Raw genomic sequence first — 21200 nt, 5'->3', positions numbered from 1 at the left:
AAAGTATATTTAACTTATTTTAGTGTAAAGATAAATTATTTTTAAAATGGTAAATTTTTCTATCTTCACCCAATGGCAGTGGCACAAAGAGATGGGAGTCATGGAACGCATGGACAAGAAAACCGGGAGGGCAGCTTTATGATTAGGGAAGGGATCTCTCTTGTTAGTAGGTAATGGTTATGGCACATGAAAGATGCGCACACCCCCCTCGTCCCACTTTTTCCTCTCTTGCTAGTGTGCGCCCTCGTGGCTTTGCGTGCGCCGCTTGCGCTACCTCCTAACCTACGCCCACACTCATCTCCTCCTATCCCCGACAACAAGATCATCACACCCATCGTCGATACTTCCAAGGCCAGGCTCAAGCTCCAACTTTCCAAGATCTCTTCATCCGACGTCGCTCCCATGTCCAAAGCTCGAGTCTACGCCGACGTCAACGTTCTTCGCCCCAAAGATTACTGGGATTACGAATCTCTCACCGTTCAGTGGGGGTACATATCGATTTTTCTCCTCTTAACCCTAATTCCGGAGGTTTTTTTTTCTTCTGGTTTTTATCTTAGGTTGTTGACTGGGATCGTTTAATTTTTGTGATTTGAACCGAGAAACCCTGATTTCTGAGAAATCTCTGTGAAGAAAAAGAACAATTATCCAAATGATTGAATTTGTTTCCTGCGGTTTCTCGTCAGCCACATGGACTGTGTTGGCGATCGCGATGGATGAGGAGATTAGGTTTTTTTTTTTTTTTTTTGTGTTGATATGGCGGGAATTGAATTTTGTCTACAGAACCTTATTGTGAAAGGTCGGTTCCTGAGTGAGTTCAACTTTTAGGGTTTCAGCTGAAGTATATAGAGGTTAATCTCAAACTTGTGGTTTGGTGTTGTATGTTCATGAGCTTGTTTTTCGACTTATGCTCAAGGAGAGTCGAATACATGAGATTTGAATTTTTTTTTTCCTCTGTATATGTATTGAAAGCTTCACATTCCATGATCTTTGAATATCATTTCCGGGAAGCTAATGGTTTTATGATTTGTGGTTTAGGTGACCAGTGTCACTCCCAAGTTGTAGTAAAGTGAGATCTGGCCCAGGACTTTACTCAGCACTCCATTTGAGAGTTTATGGTTCATTACCACTAATGGAATTACCTCATTCTTATATATATAGTCTTCCTCTTGTCCTTGTGGTCCTTTCAACAATATAATTAAAGATTTATTATAGCTGGCCTAAAGGAGCTTTACTATTATAATGACCACCGGCTTTAATAATAGTTTGTTCTCTTTGTTTAGGGAATTGTAATTTTCAAAATCTGTATGTTGAACTAATTTTTCTCTCATTCTCTTCCCTTCTTTTTCTCCCAGTGATCAGGATGACTATGAGGTTGTTCGGAAAGTTGGAAGGGGAAAATACAGCGAGGTTTTTGAAGGCATAAATGTTAATAGCAATGAGCGATGCATAATCAAGATCCTCAAGCCTGTTAAGAAAAAGAAGGTGATTTTTTTAATCCTTTCTTATGTGGATAGTTAGCACATGATAGAGGTTATTGTTTTGTTGGAAATTACTCTAGCTAGATTTGGCGCTTCATTTGCTTTGTTGATGATGTTTGGTCTATAGTCACACAAGGCCCCTAAGAAAAAAGAACAATGCATTGTTACCCTAAACAATGCATGTTTTTATAAAGAGCATGTAACAAACAGAGAGTGGAAGGAAAACCCCTGCAAGTGTGATTAGTTGTGAAATCATTTACCAGTTGGCTACTTTAAATATTCTCTATTGTAGTCTGATGTTTTATAGCATTTTTGAGAAATTGTTGTGTAGTAAATTTATTAATATAGTTTATCAGACATATCCATTTCTTTAAATGATTGTTATGCAGATAAAGAGGGAGATAAAAATACTTCAGAACCTTTGTGGGGGCCCAAATGTCGTCAAGCTGCTTGATATTGTCAGAGACCAGCATTCAAAAACTCCTAGCTTGATATTTGAATATGTGAACAGTACAGATTTCAAAGTTTTGTACCCCACTCTGACCGATTATGACATACGCTACTACATATATGAGCTTCTCAAGGTAATTTATACTTTAGATTTATTAGAGAAATAACTTTTTTGCCTTTCTCTCTTTGTCTCAACTTGCAGAAATTATGCCCATTCTTGATGTTTTGCTAGTTGATTTATTTGTTCACCTGAGCTGCATGCTTTTTTTATTTGGGAACAAAGAAATAAAACACAAAAAGGATTGCAAGATCTGGATAGGTGAAGATATTGTTCAGAAAATTTTTGTGGACACCATTTAGCCAAAAAAAAAAAACCTGCTTTGCCCGATTGCCTGCTGGAATATCTGCATCTTACAGTGGAAAGAAAGCTTCAGGAGTCACTAGGGTTTTTGTTTTTCTTTGATCTAACCATTTGAATTTCCAGAATTTAGTTCATTTTAAGTTACTATATGGTTGCTAGTTTGGATATAAAGAACATCTGCTCTTACATCGTAAGAAGCCACAAACTTTTTCTGCATCTTCCTATCCGATTTTTGGGTATCCTGATCTAGTTAAAACCTCTTCTGATAGGCTGCCCTTTGTTGCTAAATTGATGGAATTTTGCAAGATCTGGATGGGTGAAGATATTGTTTAGAAAATTTTGTGGACACCATTTAGCCAAAAAAGAAAAAAAAAAACCCTGCTTTGCCTGATTGCCTGCTGGAATATCTGCATCTTACAGTGGAAAGAGAGCTTCAGGAGTCATTAGGGTTTTTGTTTTTCTTTGATCGAACCATTTGAATTTCCAGAATTTAGTTTATTTAAAGTTACTATATGGTTAGTAGTTTGGATATAAAGAGCATTTGCTCTTACATTGTAAGAAGCCACAAACATTTGGGAATTCGTCTTTTGCTACAAACTTTTTCTGCGTCTTCCTATCCAACTTTGGGGTACCCTGATCTAGTTAAAACCTCTTCTGATAGGCTGCCCGTTGTTGCTAAATTGATGGAATTTTGCAAGATCTGGATAGGTGAAGATATTGTTTAGAAAATTTTTGTGGACACCATTTAGCCAAAAAAGAAAAAAAAGAAAAAAAAACCCTGCTTTGCCTGATTGCCTGCTGGAATATCTGCATCTTGCAGTGGAAAGAGAGCTTCATGAGTTATTAGGGTTTTTTTTTTTCTTTGATTGAACCATTTGAATTTCCAGAATTTAGTTTATTTAAAGTTACTATATGGTTAGTAGTTTGGATATAAAGAGCATCTGCTCTTACATCATAAGAAGCCACAAACATTTGGGAATTCTTCTTATGCTACAAACTTTTTCTGCATCTTCCTATCCAAGTTTGGGGTACCCTGATCTAGTTAAAACCTCTTCTGATAGGCTGCCCTTTGTTGCTAAATTGATGGAATTCACTGTTAAGAGTCAATTTGATGAAAGAACCACATAAAATCAGGCTATAGTTGCTGCATATGAAATCATGTGTTCACACATGATTGCTCTCTTTACGCTAAAATCCTAACCACTAGACCTTCTTCATGCAAAAATTTTGCCTTTTAAGGATTGATACTTGAAACTGAATTGGGTACCATACTGGTCATAGGTACTTTTATGTCTTCTACATTGTCTCACACCTTTAAAAACATAACTTGATCTATCCTCTTAGGTTGGAGCCTTCAGCACTGTTTTACTTAAGGATCAGGGGAAACTTTCTTGTTCCCTTTCTGTTGTTGTTGTTATTGTTGTTGTTGTTATGTGTGTTTTGTTTTGTTTACCAACTTGGAGGTCCTCTCTTCAACTAATGGAAGTCAAAAATGGCTTAAATCACATGTCTCAAGAAACAGGAGAATTTTGAACTTTTGATAACTTTTTAAGAGGTGCTGAGTATCTGTTCTAATCAGCAACATCTGATGGACAGTTACATTCTCTCAGCAATAACTTCTTTTAATCATGTGTTCTCACACGACTGAAACAGTGTCAGACTAGGTAAAAGTTCTCCCTCACATTCATCTTAATTGTATATCCTGCATTTATTTTTGGAAAATTAAATCAGTGTAAGAAAAGTAGTGGTTTATTTTATATGTTGTTTTTGATGGTTGACACCATTAGAACTAATTTTTTTTTGGAGAAAATGAAGTTTGCAGGAGTTTCAAATTTTTATTGAGAAATAAGTTTGGATTGAAAATCTTTTAACTGGAATCTCCAAATATTATCATGCATGTAAACGCACTTCATTGTGATAGACACAAATTTTTATGGTGTAATCCTATCATTCCATTCCAATCATTTCTGGAGAAAGTTATTATTCTTTTTCATCCTTTAATTTTTCTAAATGTGTTTTAGATACACTTTAACCCCTTAACAATTGGGAACTATGTTATCTATTGCTTGCTTATTTATCAAAAAAAAAAAAAAACAATTGGGAACTATGTTGGTCTCTCTCTGCCCAAAATCTGCAGACTCGCTGCATGATGCTTTGATTGATTGGAATTTAAATGAGATATATCCTTCTATTGACATATGTACTTGTCATTCTTGTATGGATTCATGTATTTTACTTTCATTTGGTAAGATCAATTTAAGTATCAATCATCATTTGCATTATGAAGATAACTAACTTATTACATGAAACAAACTGTACTTATAAAAAAAAAAAAACTTATTATATGAAACAAACTGGAGGCTCAGCATCACAGAGAACATCTCAACTTGTTGCAAGTGCTTCTTTTCATGCTTGCTTAATTCAGTAAGTCTTGCATATGCAGGCATTAGATTACTGTCACTCACAGGGAATAATGCACAGAGATGTCAAGCCTCACAATGTTATGATAGACCATGAGTTGCGAAAACTTAGACTGATTGATTGGGGTCTTGCTGAATTCTACCATCCTGGCAAAGAATATAATGTTCGTGTTGCTTCTCGGTAAGTGTCTAGAATTATTTGAATTACTTTTCTGGTTCTTTGCCTCTAATATGTGTGTGTGCATGCAGCATGTGTGGGTGGTGTGGGGGTTGGTTTGGGGTGGTGTGCAATTTTTCATTTGTGATACATTTTTGATTTCTTTTGCCTCATGGGTAAAACATGCAAGAGTTGGGGAGAGATGTTGCTAAAATTAACAATTGTGAGTAAGCTTATGTGGTTCTATTAGCTTCATTCTTTCCCACATGTGTCAATAATTTCTCTGACCATGTGAAATATTTGAAAGGAAATGATCAAGATTTCCTGTTCTCTTCAGCTAAGCCATCTTCATGATGCCTTATTTTGTCATATCAATGAATTTCTTAGCTGTACTGATATTGATAATCTAAATTTGAATTTAGACTGACCTAGCAACCTGTTAAGCTCAAGTATTGGATGGAAAAGCTTTGTTATTTGACATGCTTGATTGGATGATCTTTTCTGTTTGATTTGAACCGGTTATAAAATGGAAAGATTGAAATCAAGGATGGTGCCTAAGTGTGGTTTTCTTTGATTTCTGAAATTTTTATAGTAAGATGGGAGATCCTAAGAATTCAGATTTTTTCGTAAGGTTTGAAGTTCCTTTCCTTGTTACTCAGATACTTTAAGGGGCCAGAACTCCTTGTTGATTTGCAAGATTATGATTATTCTTTGGATATGTGGAGCCTTGGGTGCATGTTTGCGGGAATGGTGAGATTTACTTCTACTGTTGATCTTGAATCATTTGAAGGGCTGATTGTGCCATTTACATTTTTTGTATTTATTTTAATTATCATTTTGTTTTACTCAGTATACTTCTACTATTTATGTAGATCTTTCGCAAGGAACCATTCTTTTATGGTCATGACAATCATGATCAGCTTGTCAAGATTGCCAAGGTATGTTTGGCTAAATGATCTTAAAATTTAAGGCAGTCTTTTCATATCATTCAAAGGTTCTGCCACTTTGCCAAAACAGCATGTATTTCAAGTACTAGATCCATATATTCTTATTTATTGTACTGCTTACTTTGTTTATATGAATATTTAGCATATATTGTGTATCTGTCTTATCCATCCAGGATTATTTAATGACCAATGCATTTTTTTTCTTAACTAACGGAAATTTTGTGATACATTTTCTCAAAAGAGTTATAGTTAGAAAATATAGTGGTATATGCAGTGCTGTATTAAAAAATCCGATCCGTGTTTTAATTTAATTTTCTGGTTGAAATTGATTATAGGAATGCCTTCTGACAATTAAGCTTCATCTATTACTCTTGGGTTATTGGTAATGTTCTATATATACTATTAGGATGATGCTGATACTAGTGGATTCACACCCGGACCATTGCACTCCGTCTATTTTGGCTCCTCTAGATGGTTCATCTTCCTGTGATTCCAAAAATAAGTCTTGAAGAACTTGGAATAAATATAAAACTATAACAATAAGGACAATATGAACTTTACCTATCAGAATTATTGATAAAAAAAAATGAACTTTACCTATCAGAAAAAAATAAGGACGATATGAACATTGTGGCCTAATATCATAATAACCCAAAATGAAAGAGAAAAGAAAATAGGAATCCAAGAAGGTACATGCAAAAGACAATGAAACAAAGGAGGCAGAAGAAAGGCCCACAAGGCCTTGTCACTCACATATAGAACAATGGAACATGTCCATCTTCAGCAGTGACTACTCCTTTCTGTGAAATATCCACTTTTCTCATATCAAATTTCCAAGTATGCCATAACAGCCATAGGAGCAACACTTTCCATGGTTTTGTTTTCTTCCTGTCCACAGAACAACCATTCCCACCCAACAAAGACTCTTCAATCGAACTAGGCATCACTCATTACAACCTGAATAAAAACTACCACTGGTTCATAATTCCATGGCTATATTGCAATTAAGAAATTGATAATTCTGTGCTTGTTTGGATATAATTCCTATTTTTTGTTTCTAAAAATAAAAAATGATAGTAACTTTTATAGAAAATATAATAACTCTTATATAAAAAGTGTAGACTTACCTTATGTCCTTTTACTTTTAAATTTTTTAAATTTTGAGTGTATTTTATATAAGAGTTATCTATCATTTTCTGTTTTTGAAAAACAGAAAACAAGAAATGTATACAAACGGGCACTTAACATTCCCCCATCTCTCTTACAAATATTACACTATCCATTGTTAAGATCACCTCCTCTATAGACATCCCCACTAAAATCACCTCTTTTAGAGGTGCTTCTGTAACCATATCTCGTTCCTAGGAACCACCTTCCCCATCTTCTGGTAGAACCATCTTAAAAGCCCACTTTTAGACACTTTCTGCTTAAAGAAATCATCTCTTCCCAATCTTCAATTAACAGCTTAAATGTATTCCATGGATTCATGCACCAATTTCCCCCCTCCCCCTTTTTTAGTAAGCATTTTTTTTCATCTTTTTATTTTGGATGCTACTAGCCTACTATGAGTTGAAATTGGAGACTCACACAACAGTTGAGCAAGGCCTCAAAGGTGTACATACACCAACTTTTACTCCCTAGACAAATCTACTTTCCTTAAGAACACTCATTCTTGGACAATATCTCAAGGGATTTTCTGGTAATTGTTGGACCAAAGAGCTGATATTCAATTATTCAAGTAATGACTCCCCTGCATGGGTTTCATGTTTGTTTGGTACACTGAGGCCTGCTTAACCTGGCAAGGTGGAAATGGTTGTCGGCTTATGTTGTGATTATCACTTTTGGTGATAGTTTTACAATATTTATGCAATTCTGGGGCCTTGATTACCTTTAGAAAGACCAAACAATAATGTTCAAATGATTGAACCTAATTTAGTAGGGTCTTCAAAATGAGGTGATGATTGAACCATTGTATCATATTGAGACAACATTAGATGGCTAATGCTTTGATGACATATAAAAAAAAAAAACCTACTGAATCATTTTGCTGCAACTGCACTGTAATTTCTGGTAGGCCATGGATAATCTGTTTAATAAATATAAAATTTGAATACTGGGTAGAGGCTGCAGCACTACCATAGCAAGTAGTGTTGTATAGGTTTCTTCCCTGCTTCACAGGCCATGGTGGTTACTGACTAATAGTTTGACTGGGACTTAATGAATACAAATAAATAAATAAGTATATAAATAAAAAATGAAAATAAAAATAAAAGTTTGCATTCTTTGTAGCACATGCTATACTAGATCACACAATAACCAAGTCATTAGCAAGTTAACTTGTTCTATGTTCCTGTAGGGTGACGTTTCATGTATTTTCAGGTACTTGGTACAGATGAGTTAAATGCATATCTGAACAAATATCGTTTAGAGCTCGATCCTCAACTTGATGCTCTTGTTGGGAGGTATGTTCAACGTGAATTTCTCCAGCATGTGGTTAATCCACTATCACTCAATGAAAGCTAGGATTACATTAAAATATTACCTTCCGTGGGAACATAAAGGAATGTGAAGGTTTCATTCTTCTCCATAAGTAAGATTTAAGTCACACCACAAACAAGTGATATTAACAGAAATTAATGGGTCAGTTCATTTGTCTGCAGGCACAGCAGAAAGCCGTGGTCCAAATTTATCCATGCAGACAATCAGCATCTAGTTTCTCCAGAGGTCTTTTATTTAATATTGTTTAAAAGCATATCAAATCTTTAGCTTGCTCCTTTGTGCAGCAATAGCCCTATAACTGGTGTTGATTCTTTTGAGGTATGTGACATGCAGGCCATTGATTTTCTTGATAAGCTCCTTCGATATGATCATCAGGACAGGCTTACAGCAAGAGAGGCAATGGTAATGTTATATGGGTCATTGACTCCTATTTCTGTTCCTTAATGCCATAGACTTATGGTTAACTTAAAAAAATGGCTGTTCAGTGGGTTGGACCTTATTCCTGGAATGGGGGGCAGTGGAAGCTAGGGGCCAATCGGAGGGTATTTTTGTGTTCTGGGGCAACCGGGTGCTGGACCTTATTGAGATGGAGAATGGTGCTTTCTCAGTCTCCTGTTGTTTCAAAAATTGCGTGGATAATTTTGTTTGGATGTTTACAAGGGTTTATGGCCCTGTTCTGACTGATGAGGGAGGAAATTTCTGGAATGAATTGAGTGATATTAGAAGTCTTTGGAATGACCCTTGGTGTGTGGGAGGGGACTTCAATGCTGTGAAGTTCCCGGAGAAGAGAAGGAATTGTCAAAGGATTTCAACCTCTATGAGTCACTTTTCAGAGATAATTGAGGACCTGCAATTAATTGATCTTCCTCTAATCGGAGGTTCTTTCACTTGGTGTGGTGGGTTAAATAATAGGCTAGCTTCTAGGCTAGACCATTTCCTTGTTTCTGAAGATTGGGAGAACCAATTCAGTGGTTTGCTTCAAAGCATCCTTCCAAAACCTGTCTCTAATCATGGGCCAATCCTTCTTGATAGTGGAGGGATTAAGAAAGGAAAAGCACCTTTCAAATTTGAAAACATGTGGTTGAAGGTGGAAGGTTTCAGAGAACTAGTAAGAAGCTGGTGAGAAGGGCGTGGTGTACAAGGCTCATTTAGCCACATTTTGGTGATCAAGCTAAAAGCCTTGAAGTGGGATCTTAAGGCTTGGAATAAGGAGGTCTTTGGGAATGTTTCTACAAAGAAGCTAGCAGCCTTTGACAACTAGGGTTTTGGGACTCTCAGGAAAGGGAAAGGGCTCTCACAAAGGAGAAAAGGGAGGTTAAGGAGGGGGTGGTGGAAGATTTCAAAAAATGGGCAGCAATGGAAGAAATCTCTTGGAGACAAAAATCAAGAGAACTATGGTTGAGAGAGGGGGATAAGAATACAAAACTTTTTCACAACATGGCTAATGCTACAAGAAGAAGAAATTTTTTGGCCAAGTTAAGAGTGGATGGTAAATTGCTAAGAACTGATGAGGACAACATTAAAGTTGGTGTAGCAAATGCCTTTAGCAGGATTTTTGCTGAGTCGAGGGATTGGAGGCCAAGCATTAGTGGGTTGAAGTTTGACTCCTTACCAAGTGTGGAATCAGAAACACTGAAGATCCCATTCTCTGAGGAGGAGGTCCTAGCTGCCTTGTCTAGCTTAAGTGGGGATAAAGCCCCCAGTCCAAATAGCTTCACTACGGCTTTTTGGCATTTCTGTTAGGGCTTTGTGAAAAGAGAGGTCATGGAGTTCTTCAAGGAATTCTATGATCTAAGGTCTTTTCAGAGGAGTTTAAATGTCACTTTTCTAGTTCTGATACCAAAGAAAAGAGAGGGGGGTGCGGGGTGTGCAGAAAATCTAAAGGACTTTAGACCAATTAGTTTAATAAGAGGGTTATACAAGCTTCTAGCTATAAGGTTCTTGCAAACAAACTTAAAAGGGTGGTGGGCAACCTAGTCTCGGATTTTCGGCATGCTTTGTGGCAAGTAGACAAATCTTGGATGTTGTTTTGATAGCAAATGAGGCCATTGACTCTAGAATTAAAGGCAACTAAAAGGAATCATCTGCAAGCTAGACATTGAAAAGCTTGCAACCATGTTGATTGGAGTTTTGTTCTTGCTCTATTGGAGAAAATGGGCTTTGGATCCAAGTGGATTAATGAGATTAAATGGTGTATCTCTATAGCACATTTCTCAATCTTGGTCAATGGATCCCCTTCAAGTTTCTTCCAAAGCTCCAGGGGTTTGAGACAAGGAGACCCTTTGTCCTTGTATCTCTTCATTTTGGCAATGGAAATTCTCTTGCATTCTACTAAGGGCAAAAGAAGAGGGTTTTATTGATGGCTTCTTGGTAAGGGGTAGAAATGGTTTGGAGGTGGAGGTCTCCCACTTGCTATTTGCAAATGACACACTAATTTTTTGTGATGCTAGCAAAAAGAACTTGCAGTACTTGAATTGGATCTTCATGTGGCTTGAAACAATATCAAGGTTGAAGATCAATCTAAAGAAAAGTGAGTTGATCCCTATTGGAGATGTTTCTAACTTGGAGGAGCTTGCAAGGATTTTAGGTTATAAGGTGGGTGCTTTTCCTACCACCTATTTAGGCCTACCTTTGGGAGCCCTTTACAAGTCCTATAGGGTTTGGGAAGGAATGGAAAAATGCTTTTAGAAAAGACTTATTTTGTGGAAGAGATAGTATCTTTCAAAGTGGGGAAGATAGACTTTGATAAAGAGCATTTTGTCTAGCTTACCAATCTATTTCATGTCTATCTTTGCCATCTCAAGGAGGGTAGCTATGAGATTGGAAACGATGCAAAGGGATTTTCTATGGGGAAGGGGGGCTTTGACTCACAAGCCACATTTGGTGAATTGGTTTGCTTGCTGCATGGAAAAACAAAAAGGGGGTTTGGGCATCAGAAATTTATCTATCCTTAATAAAGCATTGGGAAAATGGTTCTAGAGATTTGTGAGTGAAAGGAACTCCTTTTGGAAACGGGTAATCATAGGAAAGTATAGTCAGGAAGAAGGGGGTGGTGCATTAAAGAAGTGAGAGAAGGGTATGGTGTGGGTGTGTGGAAGACAATCAGAGGCAGATGAGAGGTGCTCAAGGCTAGAACAGGGTGAAGTTCTGAATAGAGACAAGTGGTGTGGGGACACTTCTTTGAGGGAATCATTTCCAGCTCTTTATTCTATAGCCTCCTTGAAAGATGCTTGCGTGGTTGACGTCTGGGATGGTGGTAGTTGGGGCCCTAGGTTTGTTAGAGAGTTACATGACTAAGAGCTTGAGGAGGTGGTTGTATTTTTTAGGAGATTGTATGACTATTCCATTAGGGTGGGCTCCGAGTATACCATGGTGTGGTTAGGGTTAAGGAATGACACGTTCTAAGTTAATTCTTTTTACTTCTCTTTGGCTTGTAGAAGAGTGTAGCTCTTCCCTTATGATATAGTTTGGAAATCTTAAGTCTCAATGAGAGTGAGTTTTTTTGCTTGGGAAGCTACATGGGCTAGAATTTTAACTCTAGATTAGCTTAAAATGAGGGGTTGGAGGATCCCTAATAGATGTTACATGTGCAAAGAAGATGAGGAAACGAGTGATCATATTCTCCTTCATTACACAAAAGCATGCAATTTGTGGCAATTGGTTTTTTCTTTGTTTGGTGTACAGTGGGTGATGCACTCTTTAGTTAGGGGATTTCTCTTAAGCTCGAGTGGTTCCTTTGTTGGGAAAAAAGGAAAAAAGGCTTAGAAAATTGCTCCATTATGTGTGTTCTAGACCATATGGAGGGAGAGAAATAGGAGAGCCTTCGATAATTGTGAAAGTTTTAGATAAAACAATTTAAAATTCTATCTTGAATCTTTTTTGAGATTGGGTTAAATTGTATATTGGGGACAACTCTTTGGTGATGTTAGGATTTGTGGATCAGTTAAGCTCTATGTAGGGTGTGTTTGCTGGTTTTTGTGTTTTCGCACTTCCTTTTGGGTCTTGTGGCTACTTTGTATACATTGTGCATACCCTCTTTTATACTACATTTTCTTTATCTATAAAAAAAAAACAGCTTAAAAAATAGCTGATGTGATTTTACATTTTCCTCTTATTGGTAGAGATGCTACACATATCTCTACCTAGTTTATTGGTCCATGAAGTACCACTAGCCTGTGTTAATGGACATGGAACTTGATCATATTCATTCTTATTATTCGACCATTCCTATTCGCACTGGGGTAGACTCAGGAATTTTTCATGTGCCAAAGTAAATGTATTTTTCTTGGTAGGATCCTTTTGTGATATAATTCAAATTAGACGGTCCTTCTGATATATTTCATGATTTCTTAGAGAAACCTTTTGAAGCTTTGGAAGGCCATGCAACACCCCTAACCCAACAGCCTGACCCACCAAACACACACCCGATGGTCTAGCCACCATAAACATTATATATAAATACTGTTATGTTTCAAGGAGGTTGTTTCCTTTTGATTGATACATCGTGATTCCTTTTTTTCCTCCTATATCTCCATCAATGGTAGTGAAGATCAAGACTGAAACAAGAAGCCCTCTCTATGCAACATTTTATGAAATGTCATACGCATAATTACATCCTGATCTTAAAATCTTAGCCTCAATGGGAAGCTTCAATTCAAACATTTCTTGTCATACCTATGCAGGGTGGTAAAAAATCTGAACATCTGTCTTAGGACTATGTTACTGAGAATTTGAATTAATTAGTCTCTGACAGATTGCAAGTGGTTTTGGAGAGGGCAACTGTAATGTTCTGTACAGATATTGCCATTCCTTTGAACTATAGGCTTCTCTTCCCTCATCACCCCCGGATAGCGGATATATATACATCTCTATTTTTGTCTTATACAGACCTTTGAAGTTGCTCAAACAGTTGTCTTTCTCAATAATATCTTGGCCTTTTTCTATTTACTTCTTCTGAGGCTGCAATTTGGCCAAAGTTGAAAAGAATCCAACATCTGGAATTTTGTATTTTTTCCTCTCTATCTACACATGCACACACGAAGGAAATTCTCATGTTTGAACCAAGAAAAGCGGAAAAGAAAATTTTTGGAACTGCACAAGCTCTGTTTGATGATAAGAACAATTGCTTGATTACACTGACATGTTATTCTCAACTTATGTTCCGCTGTAGGCACATCCATATTTCTTTCAAGTGAGGGCTGCAGAGAGTAGCAGGATGCGAACACAGTAGCCTCTTCATCTTGTGTGCATACATAAAAACAGCGCATGTCATTGGAATGTAGCATGTTTGCATTTTTATATACCCTATAAAATGTTGGAGCTACCTTGTGCCACTTGTTAGCTCTAGCATTTATCGAATTTTAAAGAATGATCCTAAAGTCTCTCCCTTGAAGATAACTATTGTGGATTTAGGACCCGTCTTTGATATCTAAATTTTTCTGGATTTTACTCAACGTGAAGCTATTTTATATTGTCTGTAACTCACCAATAAGTAGAATTCGTCTTGGAGTGCTTATCTTTTTATTCTTGCAGGAAAGGATATGTTAAAAGATGAGTTATGCTTTGATTGATACCTTCCTCGCCCATTTTTGGTGGGTTCAGTCTGCTAGTTTTAATATTAAATCAAACTTGAAATGGTGGGAAATCTAGCAAGAAAACTGATATTGATAATGGTTCAACTTCTAGAAGATCACCAACCCTGATCCAAGACCATACAAATAAGCAGTAGTAAACCAAAGAGAAGAAATTAATAAAGGCAATCTTCCAATGACCACTTTTTGCAATCCAATTGTATGTTTGGTAAATGAAAACAACTTTCTGTTTGGTAAATGACAACGAGGAATGGGAAGAGAATATTTTGTTTTTATTTTTATTTCTTTTTTAATATAACTGAATTTGATGATTTTAAATTTATATAGATTGGTTATTTGTTTTCATTTTAATGTTAAGTAAAATGGAAATGAAAATGAAAAAAGAATATATTGGTAATATTATTCGAACATGAAGTTTAAAATAATTTTTTACTTTTATTTTTTAAAATATGATAGATATAATTAAAACTTTAATAATTTTAAAAAATGATTTGAAACTAAATATATATAATAACTATAAAAATTATAAACATTATTAATGTTTTAAATTCTTTGATAAATCTTCTAATTTTTAAAAATAATTTAAAATTTAAAAAATTGATTAACTAATCATAGATAAAATAAAAATTTTCAAAATATTATATCCTTAATTGAATGTAGTATATATATAATGAAATTTTGAAAAAAAAAAATTATTTATTTTTAACAAAATAAATTATTTATGCTTTTATAACATATCAATATCCATATTCTCATAATATTTATAAAAAATATATATATAATTTATAATTTCTTTATAAACTACTACTTATATTTTGTTGAAACTATTTATTTTGAAAATTTATTTATAATGACAATTATTTTTATTTTTAATCAAACTTGAACTGAATTGATTTTATATTATATAAATTAAATTTACAATTTATTTTTTTTACAAAATAAGAATAATAAATTATTTTTAAAATCAACTTATCCAAAAAAAGTTTTGGTTTTTTTTTTATTTTTTTTTTAAATTCTAAATAATTTACAATAAAAGTTCAAAAATAAAAATAGTTCCCATCAGGAATCCCACTTATAAGTCATAACTTGATTCCATCCCCACTGCTCTGGAGTTCATCCAAACATACAAATGAATAAATAAAAAAAGGGGAGAGATGCGTACTCACACTCCTCACCCCTGGTACCAAAACATAGCAAAGTCGAAAGGAAAACAAAGTCTCAAGTCGGGCACTACACCAGAACCACCAATAAACATGTAATATGGTCCCAGATCAATTAAGATGTTCACTTTTTAACAAAGACTACACGTGAACACACTCTTTTTAAGAGACATAAGAAGAACCAGTTTAAATGACATACATGATCAATCTCTCTCCAGAACGTCCATCAAGCAACTACCATTAACAAATACGGGCCTGGCATAACTTCAGCATGATCATACTAGATCGGGTTCATCCATTTAAACAAAGTATATCTTCCCAACTCCTCTCAATCCACTTATTTTTTCAGATGGGGGAAACAGGTAGAAAGATCAGATTTGGGATGCTTTGCTTCAGCATGTTCCTTGCACTTTGCCTCAGATGTCGTGCAGATGAATGTCTGCATGCACACCTTACACTGCAATCAGCACCCATACAACACCATTAGGAGAATATATAAGATCATGAAACAGAAAATTCACTCTACCTAGACAGACGACCATGGTCCACACACCCCTGACTGGGCAGACAGGTTTTCAGGTACCTGGCCCAAGAAGGATTTAGTACAAATATACCGGATGGAGTTTAGTCTGAGAAAATTTTCAAGCACAGGATGGGTCAGTTTTAACCCAGGTAGGGTTTTCCCAGCCCTACCCTGGGGATGGGAATAAATTTTTTATTTCCCTTATTTGTTCAATAAATCAGTAAGATGATGTTTGTTTTTGTTCCGGAAATCTAATTAAAACTTAATTTAACTTAACTCTAAATACAATGTAATGGTATTAAGTATTAAGTTGTTTGTTTTTTCATTATTTTATTTTTGTTAAATGTTAATAAGGTGATGGTCATATTGAGATTGTATCTTGGTTGTTCTAAAAAGTTATTTTTAGCATTTAGCAAAAAGCTAATTATTTTGGTTTTTTCTATTCAATAAAAAAAAATTATAAGTAAAAAAAAATTAAAAACAAATCATCTAAGTCTGAAAACAAATTATATTCAGCATTAAGTTAAATAACAAATACCACCTAAGTGTCATAAATAGTCTTAAAGTGCGTTTGCCAGTATTTCTACTCAGTATTTTTAATAAAAGTGTTTTCTCTAAAAATGTTTTTAGGAAAATCACCTATCAAGTGTTTATCCAAAAATCATTACAAGTGATTTTTCAGATTGTCAAAAGTATTTTCTAAATTTTATCAAACACCTAATTTTTTTTCAAAAACACTTTTTAGGTTAAAAGCACTTCCTATAATTATTGTTAAACAGACTCTTATTCTCTTAGCACTAGCCCTAATCCCCATTTTTCCTTTCCTATAGTTATTCGCTGTTGGAGATTTCACGGTGAAAGAAACCTTCTCAATGAAGGGAGGGAAGAATTTGGGATTGAATTGCTCATGAAGAAGGCCTTGACTAGAAGTTAGACTTTGAGTTACAAGGTTTTGTGGCTCTATGCTTAGGGTTGGAAAATGGCTGCATTCTTTGATTCTGACTTTAGAGGAAAACATGCATTGGTAGTTGGTGCAACCAAGCGGTTGTGATAGTGACTAGAACTCAGTGCGCCTCTCTAGTCTCTACCTATCTTATCTCTATGGTCTACGAACATTGCTCTCTCTTCCCAAACCTTAATCCTATGGCCATGCTTGAGCTTTGACCAAATTGATTACCCATCATCTCAACTTCAGAAATCCCAACCTCATAAATACGGTGGTTGCGGCAAGGGTGGATGTTTGACAAACAGGGATCAGACTGTCCCAACAGCCTTGCCCCATGTTTGGAACAGGAACAGGGTAGCCAATTTCCCCTTAGGGGCAGGATTGGAGGAGGGATGCCCAGTCCTGATCCTGCACTATTGTCATCCCTATATGGACAGCTCAACTGGAAGGCACTCCTACTGGAAAAAAGACATCCTAGGCCTAAGGCCCTGAATTTTTTTTTCACCCCTTTGTGTGTGCGTGCGCTCGTGCACACTCAAAGGGTTGTGCACACCCACATGGATTCGTGGTGGTGGTTCTTCCATCAGAGGTCTCCTTAAGTCCTGCTGGTTTTCCTCGTTATTGTACCAAGGGAAAAGAAAAAAAAAAAAAAAAAGGAATATTGCCTACATGGCCTGCAGTGGTTTTCCCAAATCAATTCTTATTAACCTAGTAGCCAAAATAAAAAAAAATATCAGGAATAAAACAACAACACAATTCTATATGTTTCTACATACATCAGATGCATGTCTATCAAGAATTCAACAAGCAGTTCCAGTGATCAATACAATAAAAATAATACCATCAACTAGGCATACATCCTAACATTAAAGCGCCCGCATAAGAGAGATTAGCTATTGAAACAAATTTTATAAAATAAGAAAATTCACCAAGATGAACACTTGTTTCAACTATCTGACTCATTTTGAACGCTCTTAGATTCCATCTGACAAAACAAAACACACATCCATTAAACATCTTTATTGAGTCCATAAAAAAGGCCCATTTTCCACTCTATTAGTGCTGAGCATATAACAAGATCACTGACAATAATTTTAATACAAAACTAGATCCACTATGCATACAACTGAGCCCACAAGCAGCAAAAATATGTTGGCAAAATCCATGAACCTTTTAATGGATTCACAACAGCAACATACAGGAATCACTTTTCCCACAAAAAAAAAAAAAAAAAAAGCCTGGTTCATCTCATCACCTCCATCTGTTTGTAGAAACCATGGGCAAGGAAGAATATTCATTCTAATGTCCAAATCACCAACTCCTATATGTCGAGGTGATGAATTAAGGATCTAGAACTTCGTCAGCATTCCCATATTAGGGATAGCATAGCATAAACACACTCAGTTTTTGTCCAATTTCATCCAGTTTTCTTAATTAAGCGACCATTGTCCACTAAAAATGGACACAAATCAACAAATAAATTTATTAGAATAAAGGCTCCGTCCAATTACGAGGAAAATAGTTTAAGAGAAGAATCATTTTTAAGGTGAATTTATTTATTGTTTCTTTTTAAAAGAAAATTTTCCTCGAAAACTTTACATGCCAACAAACCGAATCAAAGGAGGAAGAAAAGATACCTGGATTGTCATTGCTTTCTTGTTTGACTCAAGCTGGCTTCCTGAGAAAATCGAATAGTTAATAGGAAGAAAAACACGAGAAATAACGCAGAGTTTCCCAAAAGGAAAAAAACCCTAAGAATCCTTTAGGTTTAAGATAAATGTAGAGGAAAAAGTATTGAAATATCTCCGAATCTCATGAAAAGTTAAGGCTGAATCCAAATTTTGGGCCTTCCATGATCTCCTTCGATTTTTCTTTTCTTTGTTATTTCTGAGAAGGGTAAGCATGAAGAAAAGTAGAAGAAAGAAATACCCTTGGCGGCTTTCGTCTTTTCCATGTTCCGCTCACGCGCCGTCTTCGACTTCTGGCCATTGCCCCCTCCCATTTCTGATAACCCTACTTTCACCCACTCAAACCCTAATTTTTGTTTCAGGAGATGAAGGAGGCTCGCTCAACACGCCGAACGCGTACGAGTGAAGCGGTTGTTTATGACTTACACAAGGTTAAAAATTTTTGTCGGTCGCGCTAGTGCCCTCACCGTCCAATGAAAATTACACGGCTGTTCTTCACTTCCGCGGGTGATCCGTGCCTTCCACGTGTGATTTACACATCCCCGCGCTCATTTTATTGTTTAGGCGCTGTTTGGACAATGAAAGGATTTCAACTAATTGGTATGCTGGTTTTGTTAGGCGCTACAAATTCGATTATTCAATTACTCCATAAATAAATAAATAATTCACCTTAACTCGACCACAATAATTTTCCATAATAATAATTTTAATTTCCGAAGGAATTAAATTAAAGATTACACTCAACATTATTTTCAGGTTAACTTGTTATAAGTTGTAACCCCAATTTAATATACCAAAATCTTCTTCCAAACTCTTTTATTTTTTAAGAAAAAAAATAAAAAACCTTAAATTATACCATCTTCTTACTACAAACCATTTTTAGATTTTAAGAGTATGTTTGGTAATCATTTTTAAAAATGATTATAAAAAAATAATTTTTAAGAACAGAAAATTGTTTTATGATGTTTTGTAAAATAAAAATTTATTATGAAACCTTAAATGTTTTTAGCCTAATTTTAATATTTTAAAAATAAAATTTATTTCAATTGTTTTTATTTTTAATCATTTTTTATGTTACTATAATTATTTTTTAAAACAATCCTAAAAAAAATTAAATAAAAATAACAAAAAATAATTAAAAAAATATTACTTACAAATATTTTATTTTTTATTCTTAAAAATAAAAAATAATTTTTAGTTCTTAAAAACAATTATGAAACAAGTTCTAAGCACATTTTTCAAAAAAAAAAAAAAAAAAAAAGCCAATGTAAAATCTTAAAGAAAATTATAACAATCGAGGATTTTCAACCAAGTAGATATTTTTTATTTTTAATATTAACCAAACACCACGTTCCAACTGAAATTGGGCCGATTTTATTAATCACGTTTCTTTTTGTGATATAAGATCACTCCTATCTCAAAGCATCATGAATCGTACAAGAGAAACTTCGTTGGAAAACAATCTCAGCCACAGCCAATATCAATGATGTGATCAAAGACCACCTCCGGTGGCTCAACCCCTTACTCCTACACCCTTTTTCTGAAACGTGATGGTAGTGCAAATCTTCATTTTTATCCTCATGATGAGAGATTCTTTCTTTATCCATTATTAGGACAGCTTTCTTTTGACAAATTAACATGTAAAAGGTGGCTATTGTTTGGCACAATGAAGACGTATCGTCTCGTAGCATTTGTCATCATGCAGTCGAATTAAACCACATTTAGCCCGTTTTTCCTTTGGCCACACTAAATTTACGATCCCAACAAACTTTTAATACTTGAATATGACTCAGCAGAAGGTTGACAGAACAGCCTTATCCTACAGCTCAGAGTCATTAAGATAGGGGAAAGGATTCCACAATACAAATCTTGTCTACAATACATATCTTGTCTTACACTCTTGATCATTAGATTTCATCCACAAAAATCAGTCCTAATATGTGGGTTTTCTCTCCCTGTGTCTCTTTCAATTAATGAATATTTAAATTATATTATTAGAAAATATATTTTTTTTTTATTATAATTTTTTAAAAATTGCAAATTACTTAATAAATTTGCATAACAATCCCTAATGATCTTAATAAAAATAATTAAATTTTTATTTTATTTTTTTAACTTATATGCATCCAAATATGATTATCTTGGACCCGAATAGATTTTTTCAACATGATAAAAATAAAAACATGGTAATGCTTTTTAAAAATTAAGATGATCAGACATCACTTATTTATAGGGATTCTAAAAAAAAATATTAGTGGGTGTTTGTTAAAATTACTTAATAACTTAAATTAATTTATTAAGTAAATTAAATATGTTTGATAAAATAATTTAACGGTATGACTTAAAATAAAATATAATTTTAAGTAATAATAAGTAAAAATAATTAAATTATTTTTAAATTCACATATTCGTTTTACCTTTTTATTCTTATTTTTTATGAGGATAAATATGTTAATTTGATTATTTAAGTTAATTATCAAACAACTTTAATAATTACAATAAAACCTAAGTAATTAATTTTAAATCAACAACTTAAGTATAATTTAACTTAAAATTAGTTCTAAATTATTAAATAATAAGTATTAAGTTTTAACAAACACCTCTAAATATATTTCTTATTTAAATTTTTTTTTCTATCCATCTTTCTTCTAATGAAGTGTTTTCTTAAATTTTTGTTTTTAAGATAATCACCAATCTAAAGTTTATTTATAGGACAATAAAACTAATTTTTTAGCTTTTAAAAAATATAAATTTTATATTAGGAGTGTTTTTTAAAAATATTATCAAGTTGACTCGAACTTAAGCAACTATGAATAAATTAATTAAATTTATATCATGATAAGCCAGGTCAGAATACTTTTGCTATTTCATTTAACACTTTATCATGGTAAGTGGTTCCAGAAATGCTGATTTGGCCATGACACTTCAAAATACCCACAAGCTAGTGTCTAAATCCAACATTTTCCGTGTCGAAGTTTAG

At 34.5% G+C, this 21200-nt stretch overlaps 2 protein-coding genes across 2 annotated transcripts; one reads left to right on the top strand and one right to left on the bottom strand.

Annotated features, from left to right (window-relative positions):
• The first annotated feature begins 172 nt into the window (after positions 1 to 172).
• On the top strand, positions 173 to 13831 carry LOC117917745 (casein kinase II subunit alpha-2). The gene is made up of 10 exons (XM_034834121.1): positions 173 to 488; positions 1353 to 1482; positions 1868 to 2062; positions 4733 to 4890; positions 5526 to 5616; positions 5739 to 5804; positions 8193 to 8275; positions 8474 to 8537; positions 8646 to 8714; positions 13483 to 13831. The coding sequence occupies exons 1-10, from the start codon at positions 187 to 189 to the stop codon at positions 13540 to 13542; spliced, it is 1218 nt and encodes a 405-aa protein (XP_034690012.1). The 5' UTR covers positions 173 to 186; the 3' UTR covers positions 13543 to 13831.
• A 1147-nt stretch (positions 13832 to 14978) lies between these two features.
• On the bottom strand, positions 14979 to 18617 carry LOC117919150 (uncharacterized protein At2g23090-like). The gene is made up of 3 exons (XM_034836246.1): positions 18462 to 18617; positions 18170 to 18210; positions 14979 to 15520 (listed from the first exon to the last, which is right to left on the bottom strand). The coding sequence occupies exons 1-3, from the start codon at positions 18532 to 18534 to the stop codon at positions 15401 to 15403; spliced, it is 234 nt and encodes a 77-aa protein (XP_034692137.1). The 5' UTR covers positions 18535 to 18617; the 3' UTR covers positions 14979 to 15400.
• Between the last annotated feature and the right edge of the window lie 2583 nt (positions 18618 to 21200).

The sequence above is a fragment of the Vitis riparia genome, chromosome 7 (assembly GCF_004353265.1).
Source record: "Vitis riparia cultivar Riparia Gloire de Montpellier isolate 1030 chromosome 7, EGFV_Vit.rip_1.0, whole genome shotgun sequence".
Taxonomy (NCBI): domain Eukaryota; kingdom Viridiplantae; phylum Streptophyta; class Magnoliopsida; order Vitales; family Vitaceae; genus Vitis; species Vitis riparia.
The sequence above is the reverse complement of the archived record's forward strand: the minus strand, read 5'-3'. Positions and strand labels throughout refer to the sequence as shown.

Excerpts from the sequence above, each read along its gene's own strand:
- LOC117917745 (XM_034834121.1), top strand. The coding sequence starts at position 187 with ATGAAAGATGCGCACACCCCCCTCGTCCCACTTTTTCCTCTCTTGCTA. Across the intron at positions 5,617-5,738 it reads GGTGCATGTTTGCGGGAATG|ATCTTTCGCAAGGAACCATT; the intron begins GTGAGATTTACT and ends CTATTTATGTAG. Across the intron at positions 8,715-13,482 it reads TTACAGCAAGAGAGGCAATG|GCACATCCATATTTCTTTCA; the intron begins GTAATGTTATAT and ends GTTCCGCTGTAG.
- LOC117919150 (XM_034836246.1), bottom strand. The coding sequence starts at position 18,534 with ATGGGAGGGGGCAATGGCCAGAAGTCGAAGACGGCGCGTGAGCGGAAC. Across the intron at positions 18,211-18,461 it reads AAAGACGAAAGCCGCCAAGG|GAAGCCAGCTTGAGTCAAAC; the intron begins GTATTTCTTTCT and ends CGATTTTCTCAG. Across the intron at positions 15,521-18,169 it reads AGAAAGCAATGACAATCCAG|TGTAAGGTGTGCATGCAGAC; the intron begins GTATCTTTTCTT and ends TGCTGATTGCAG.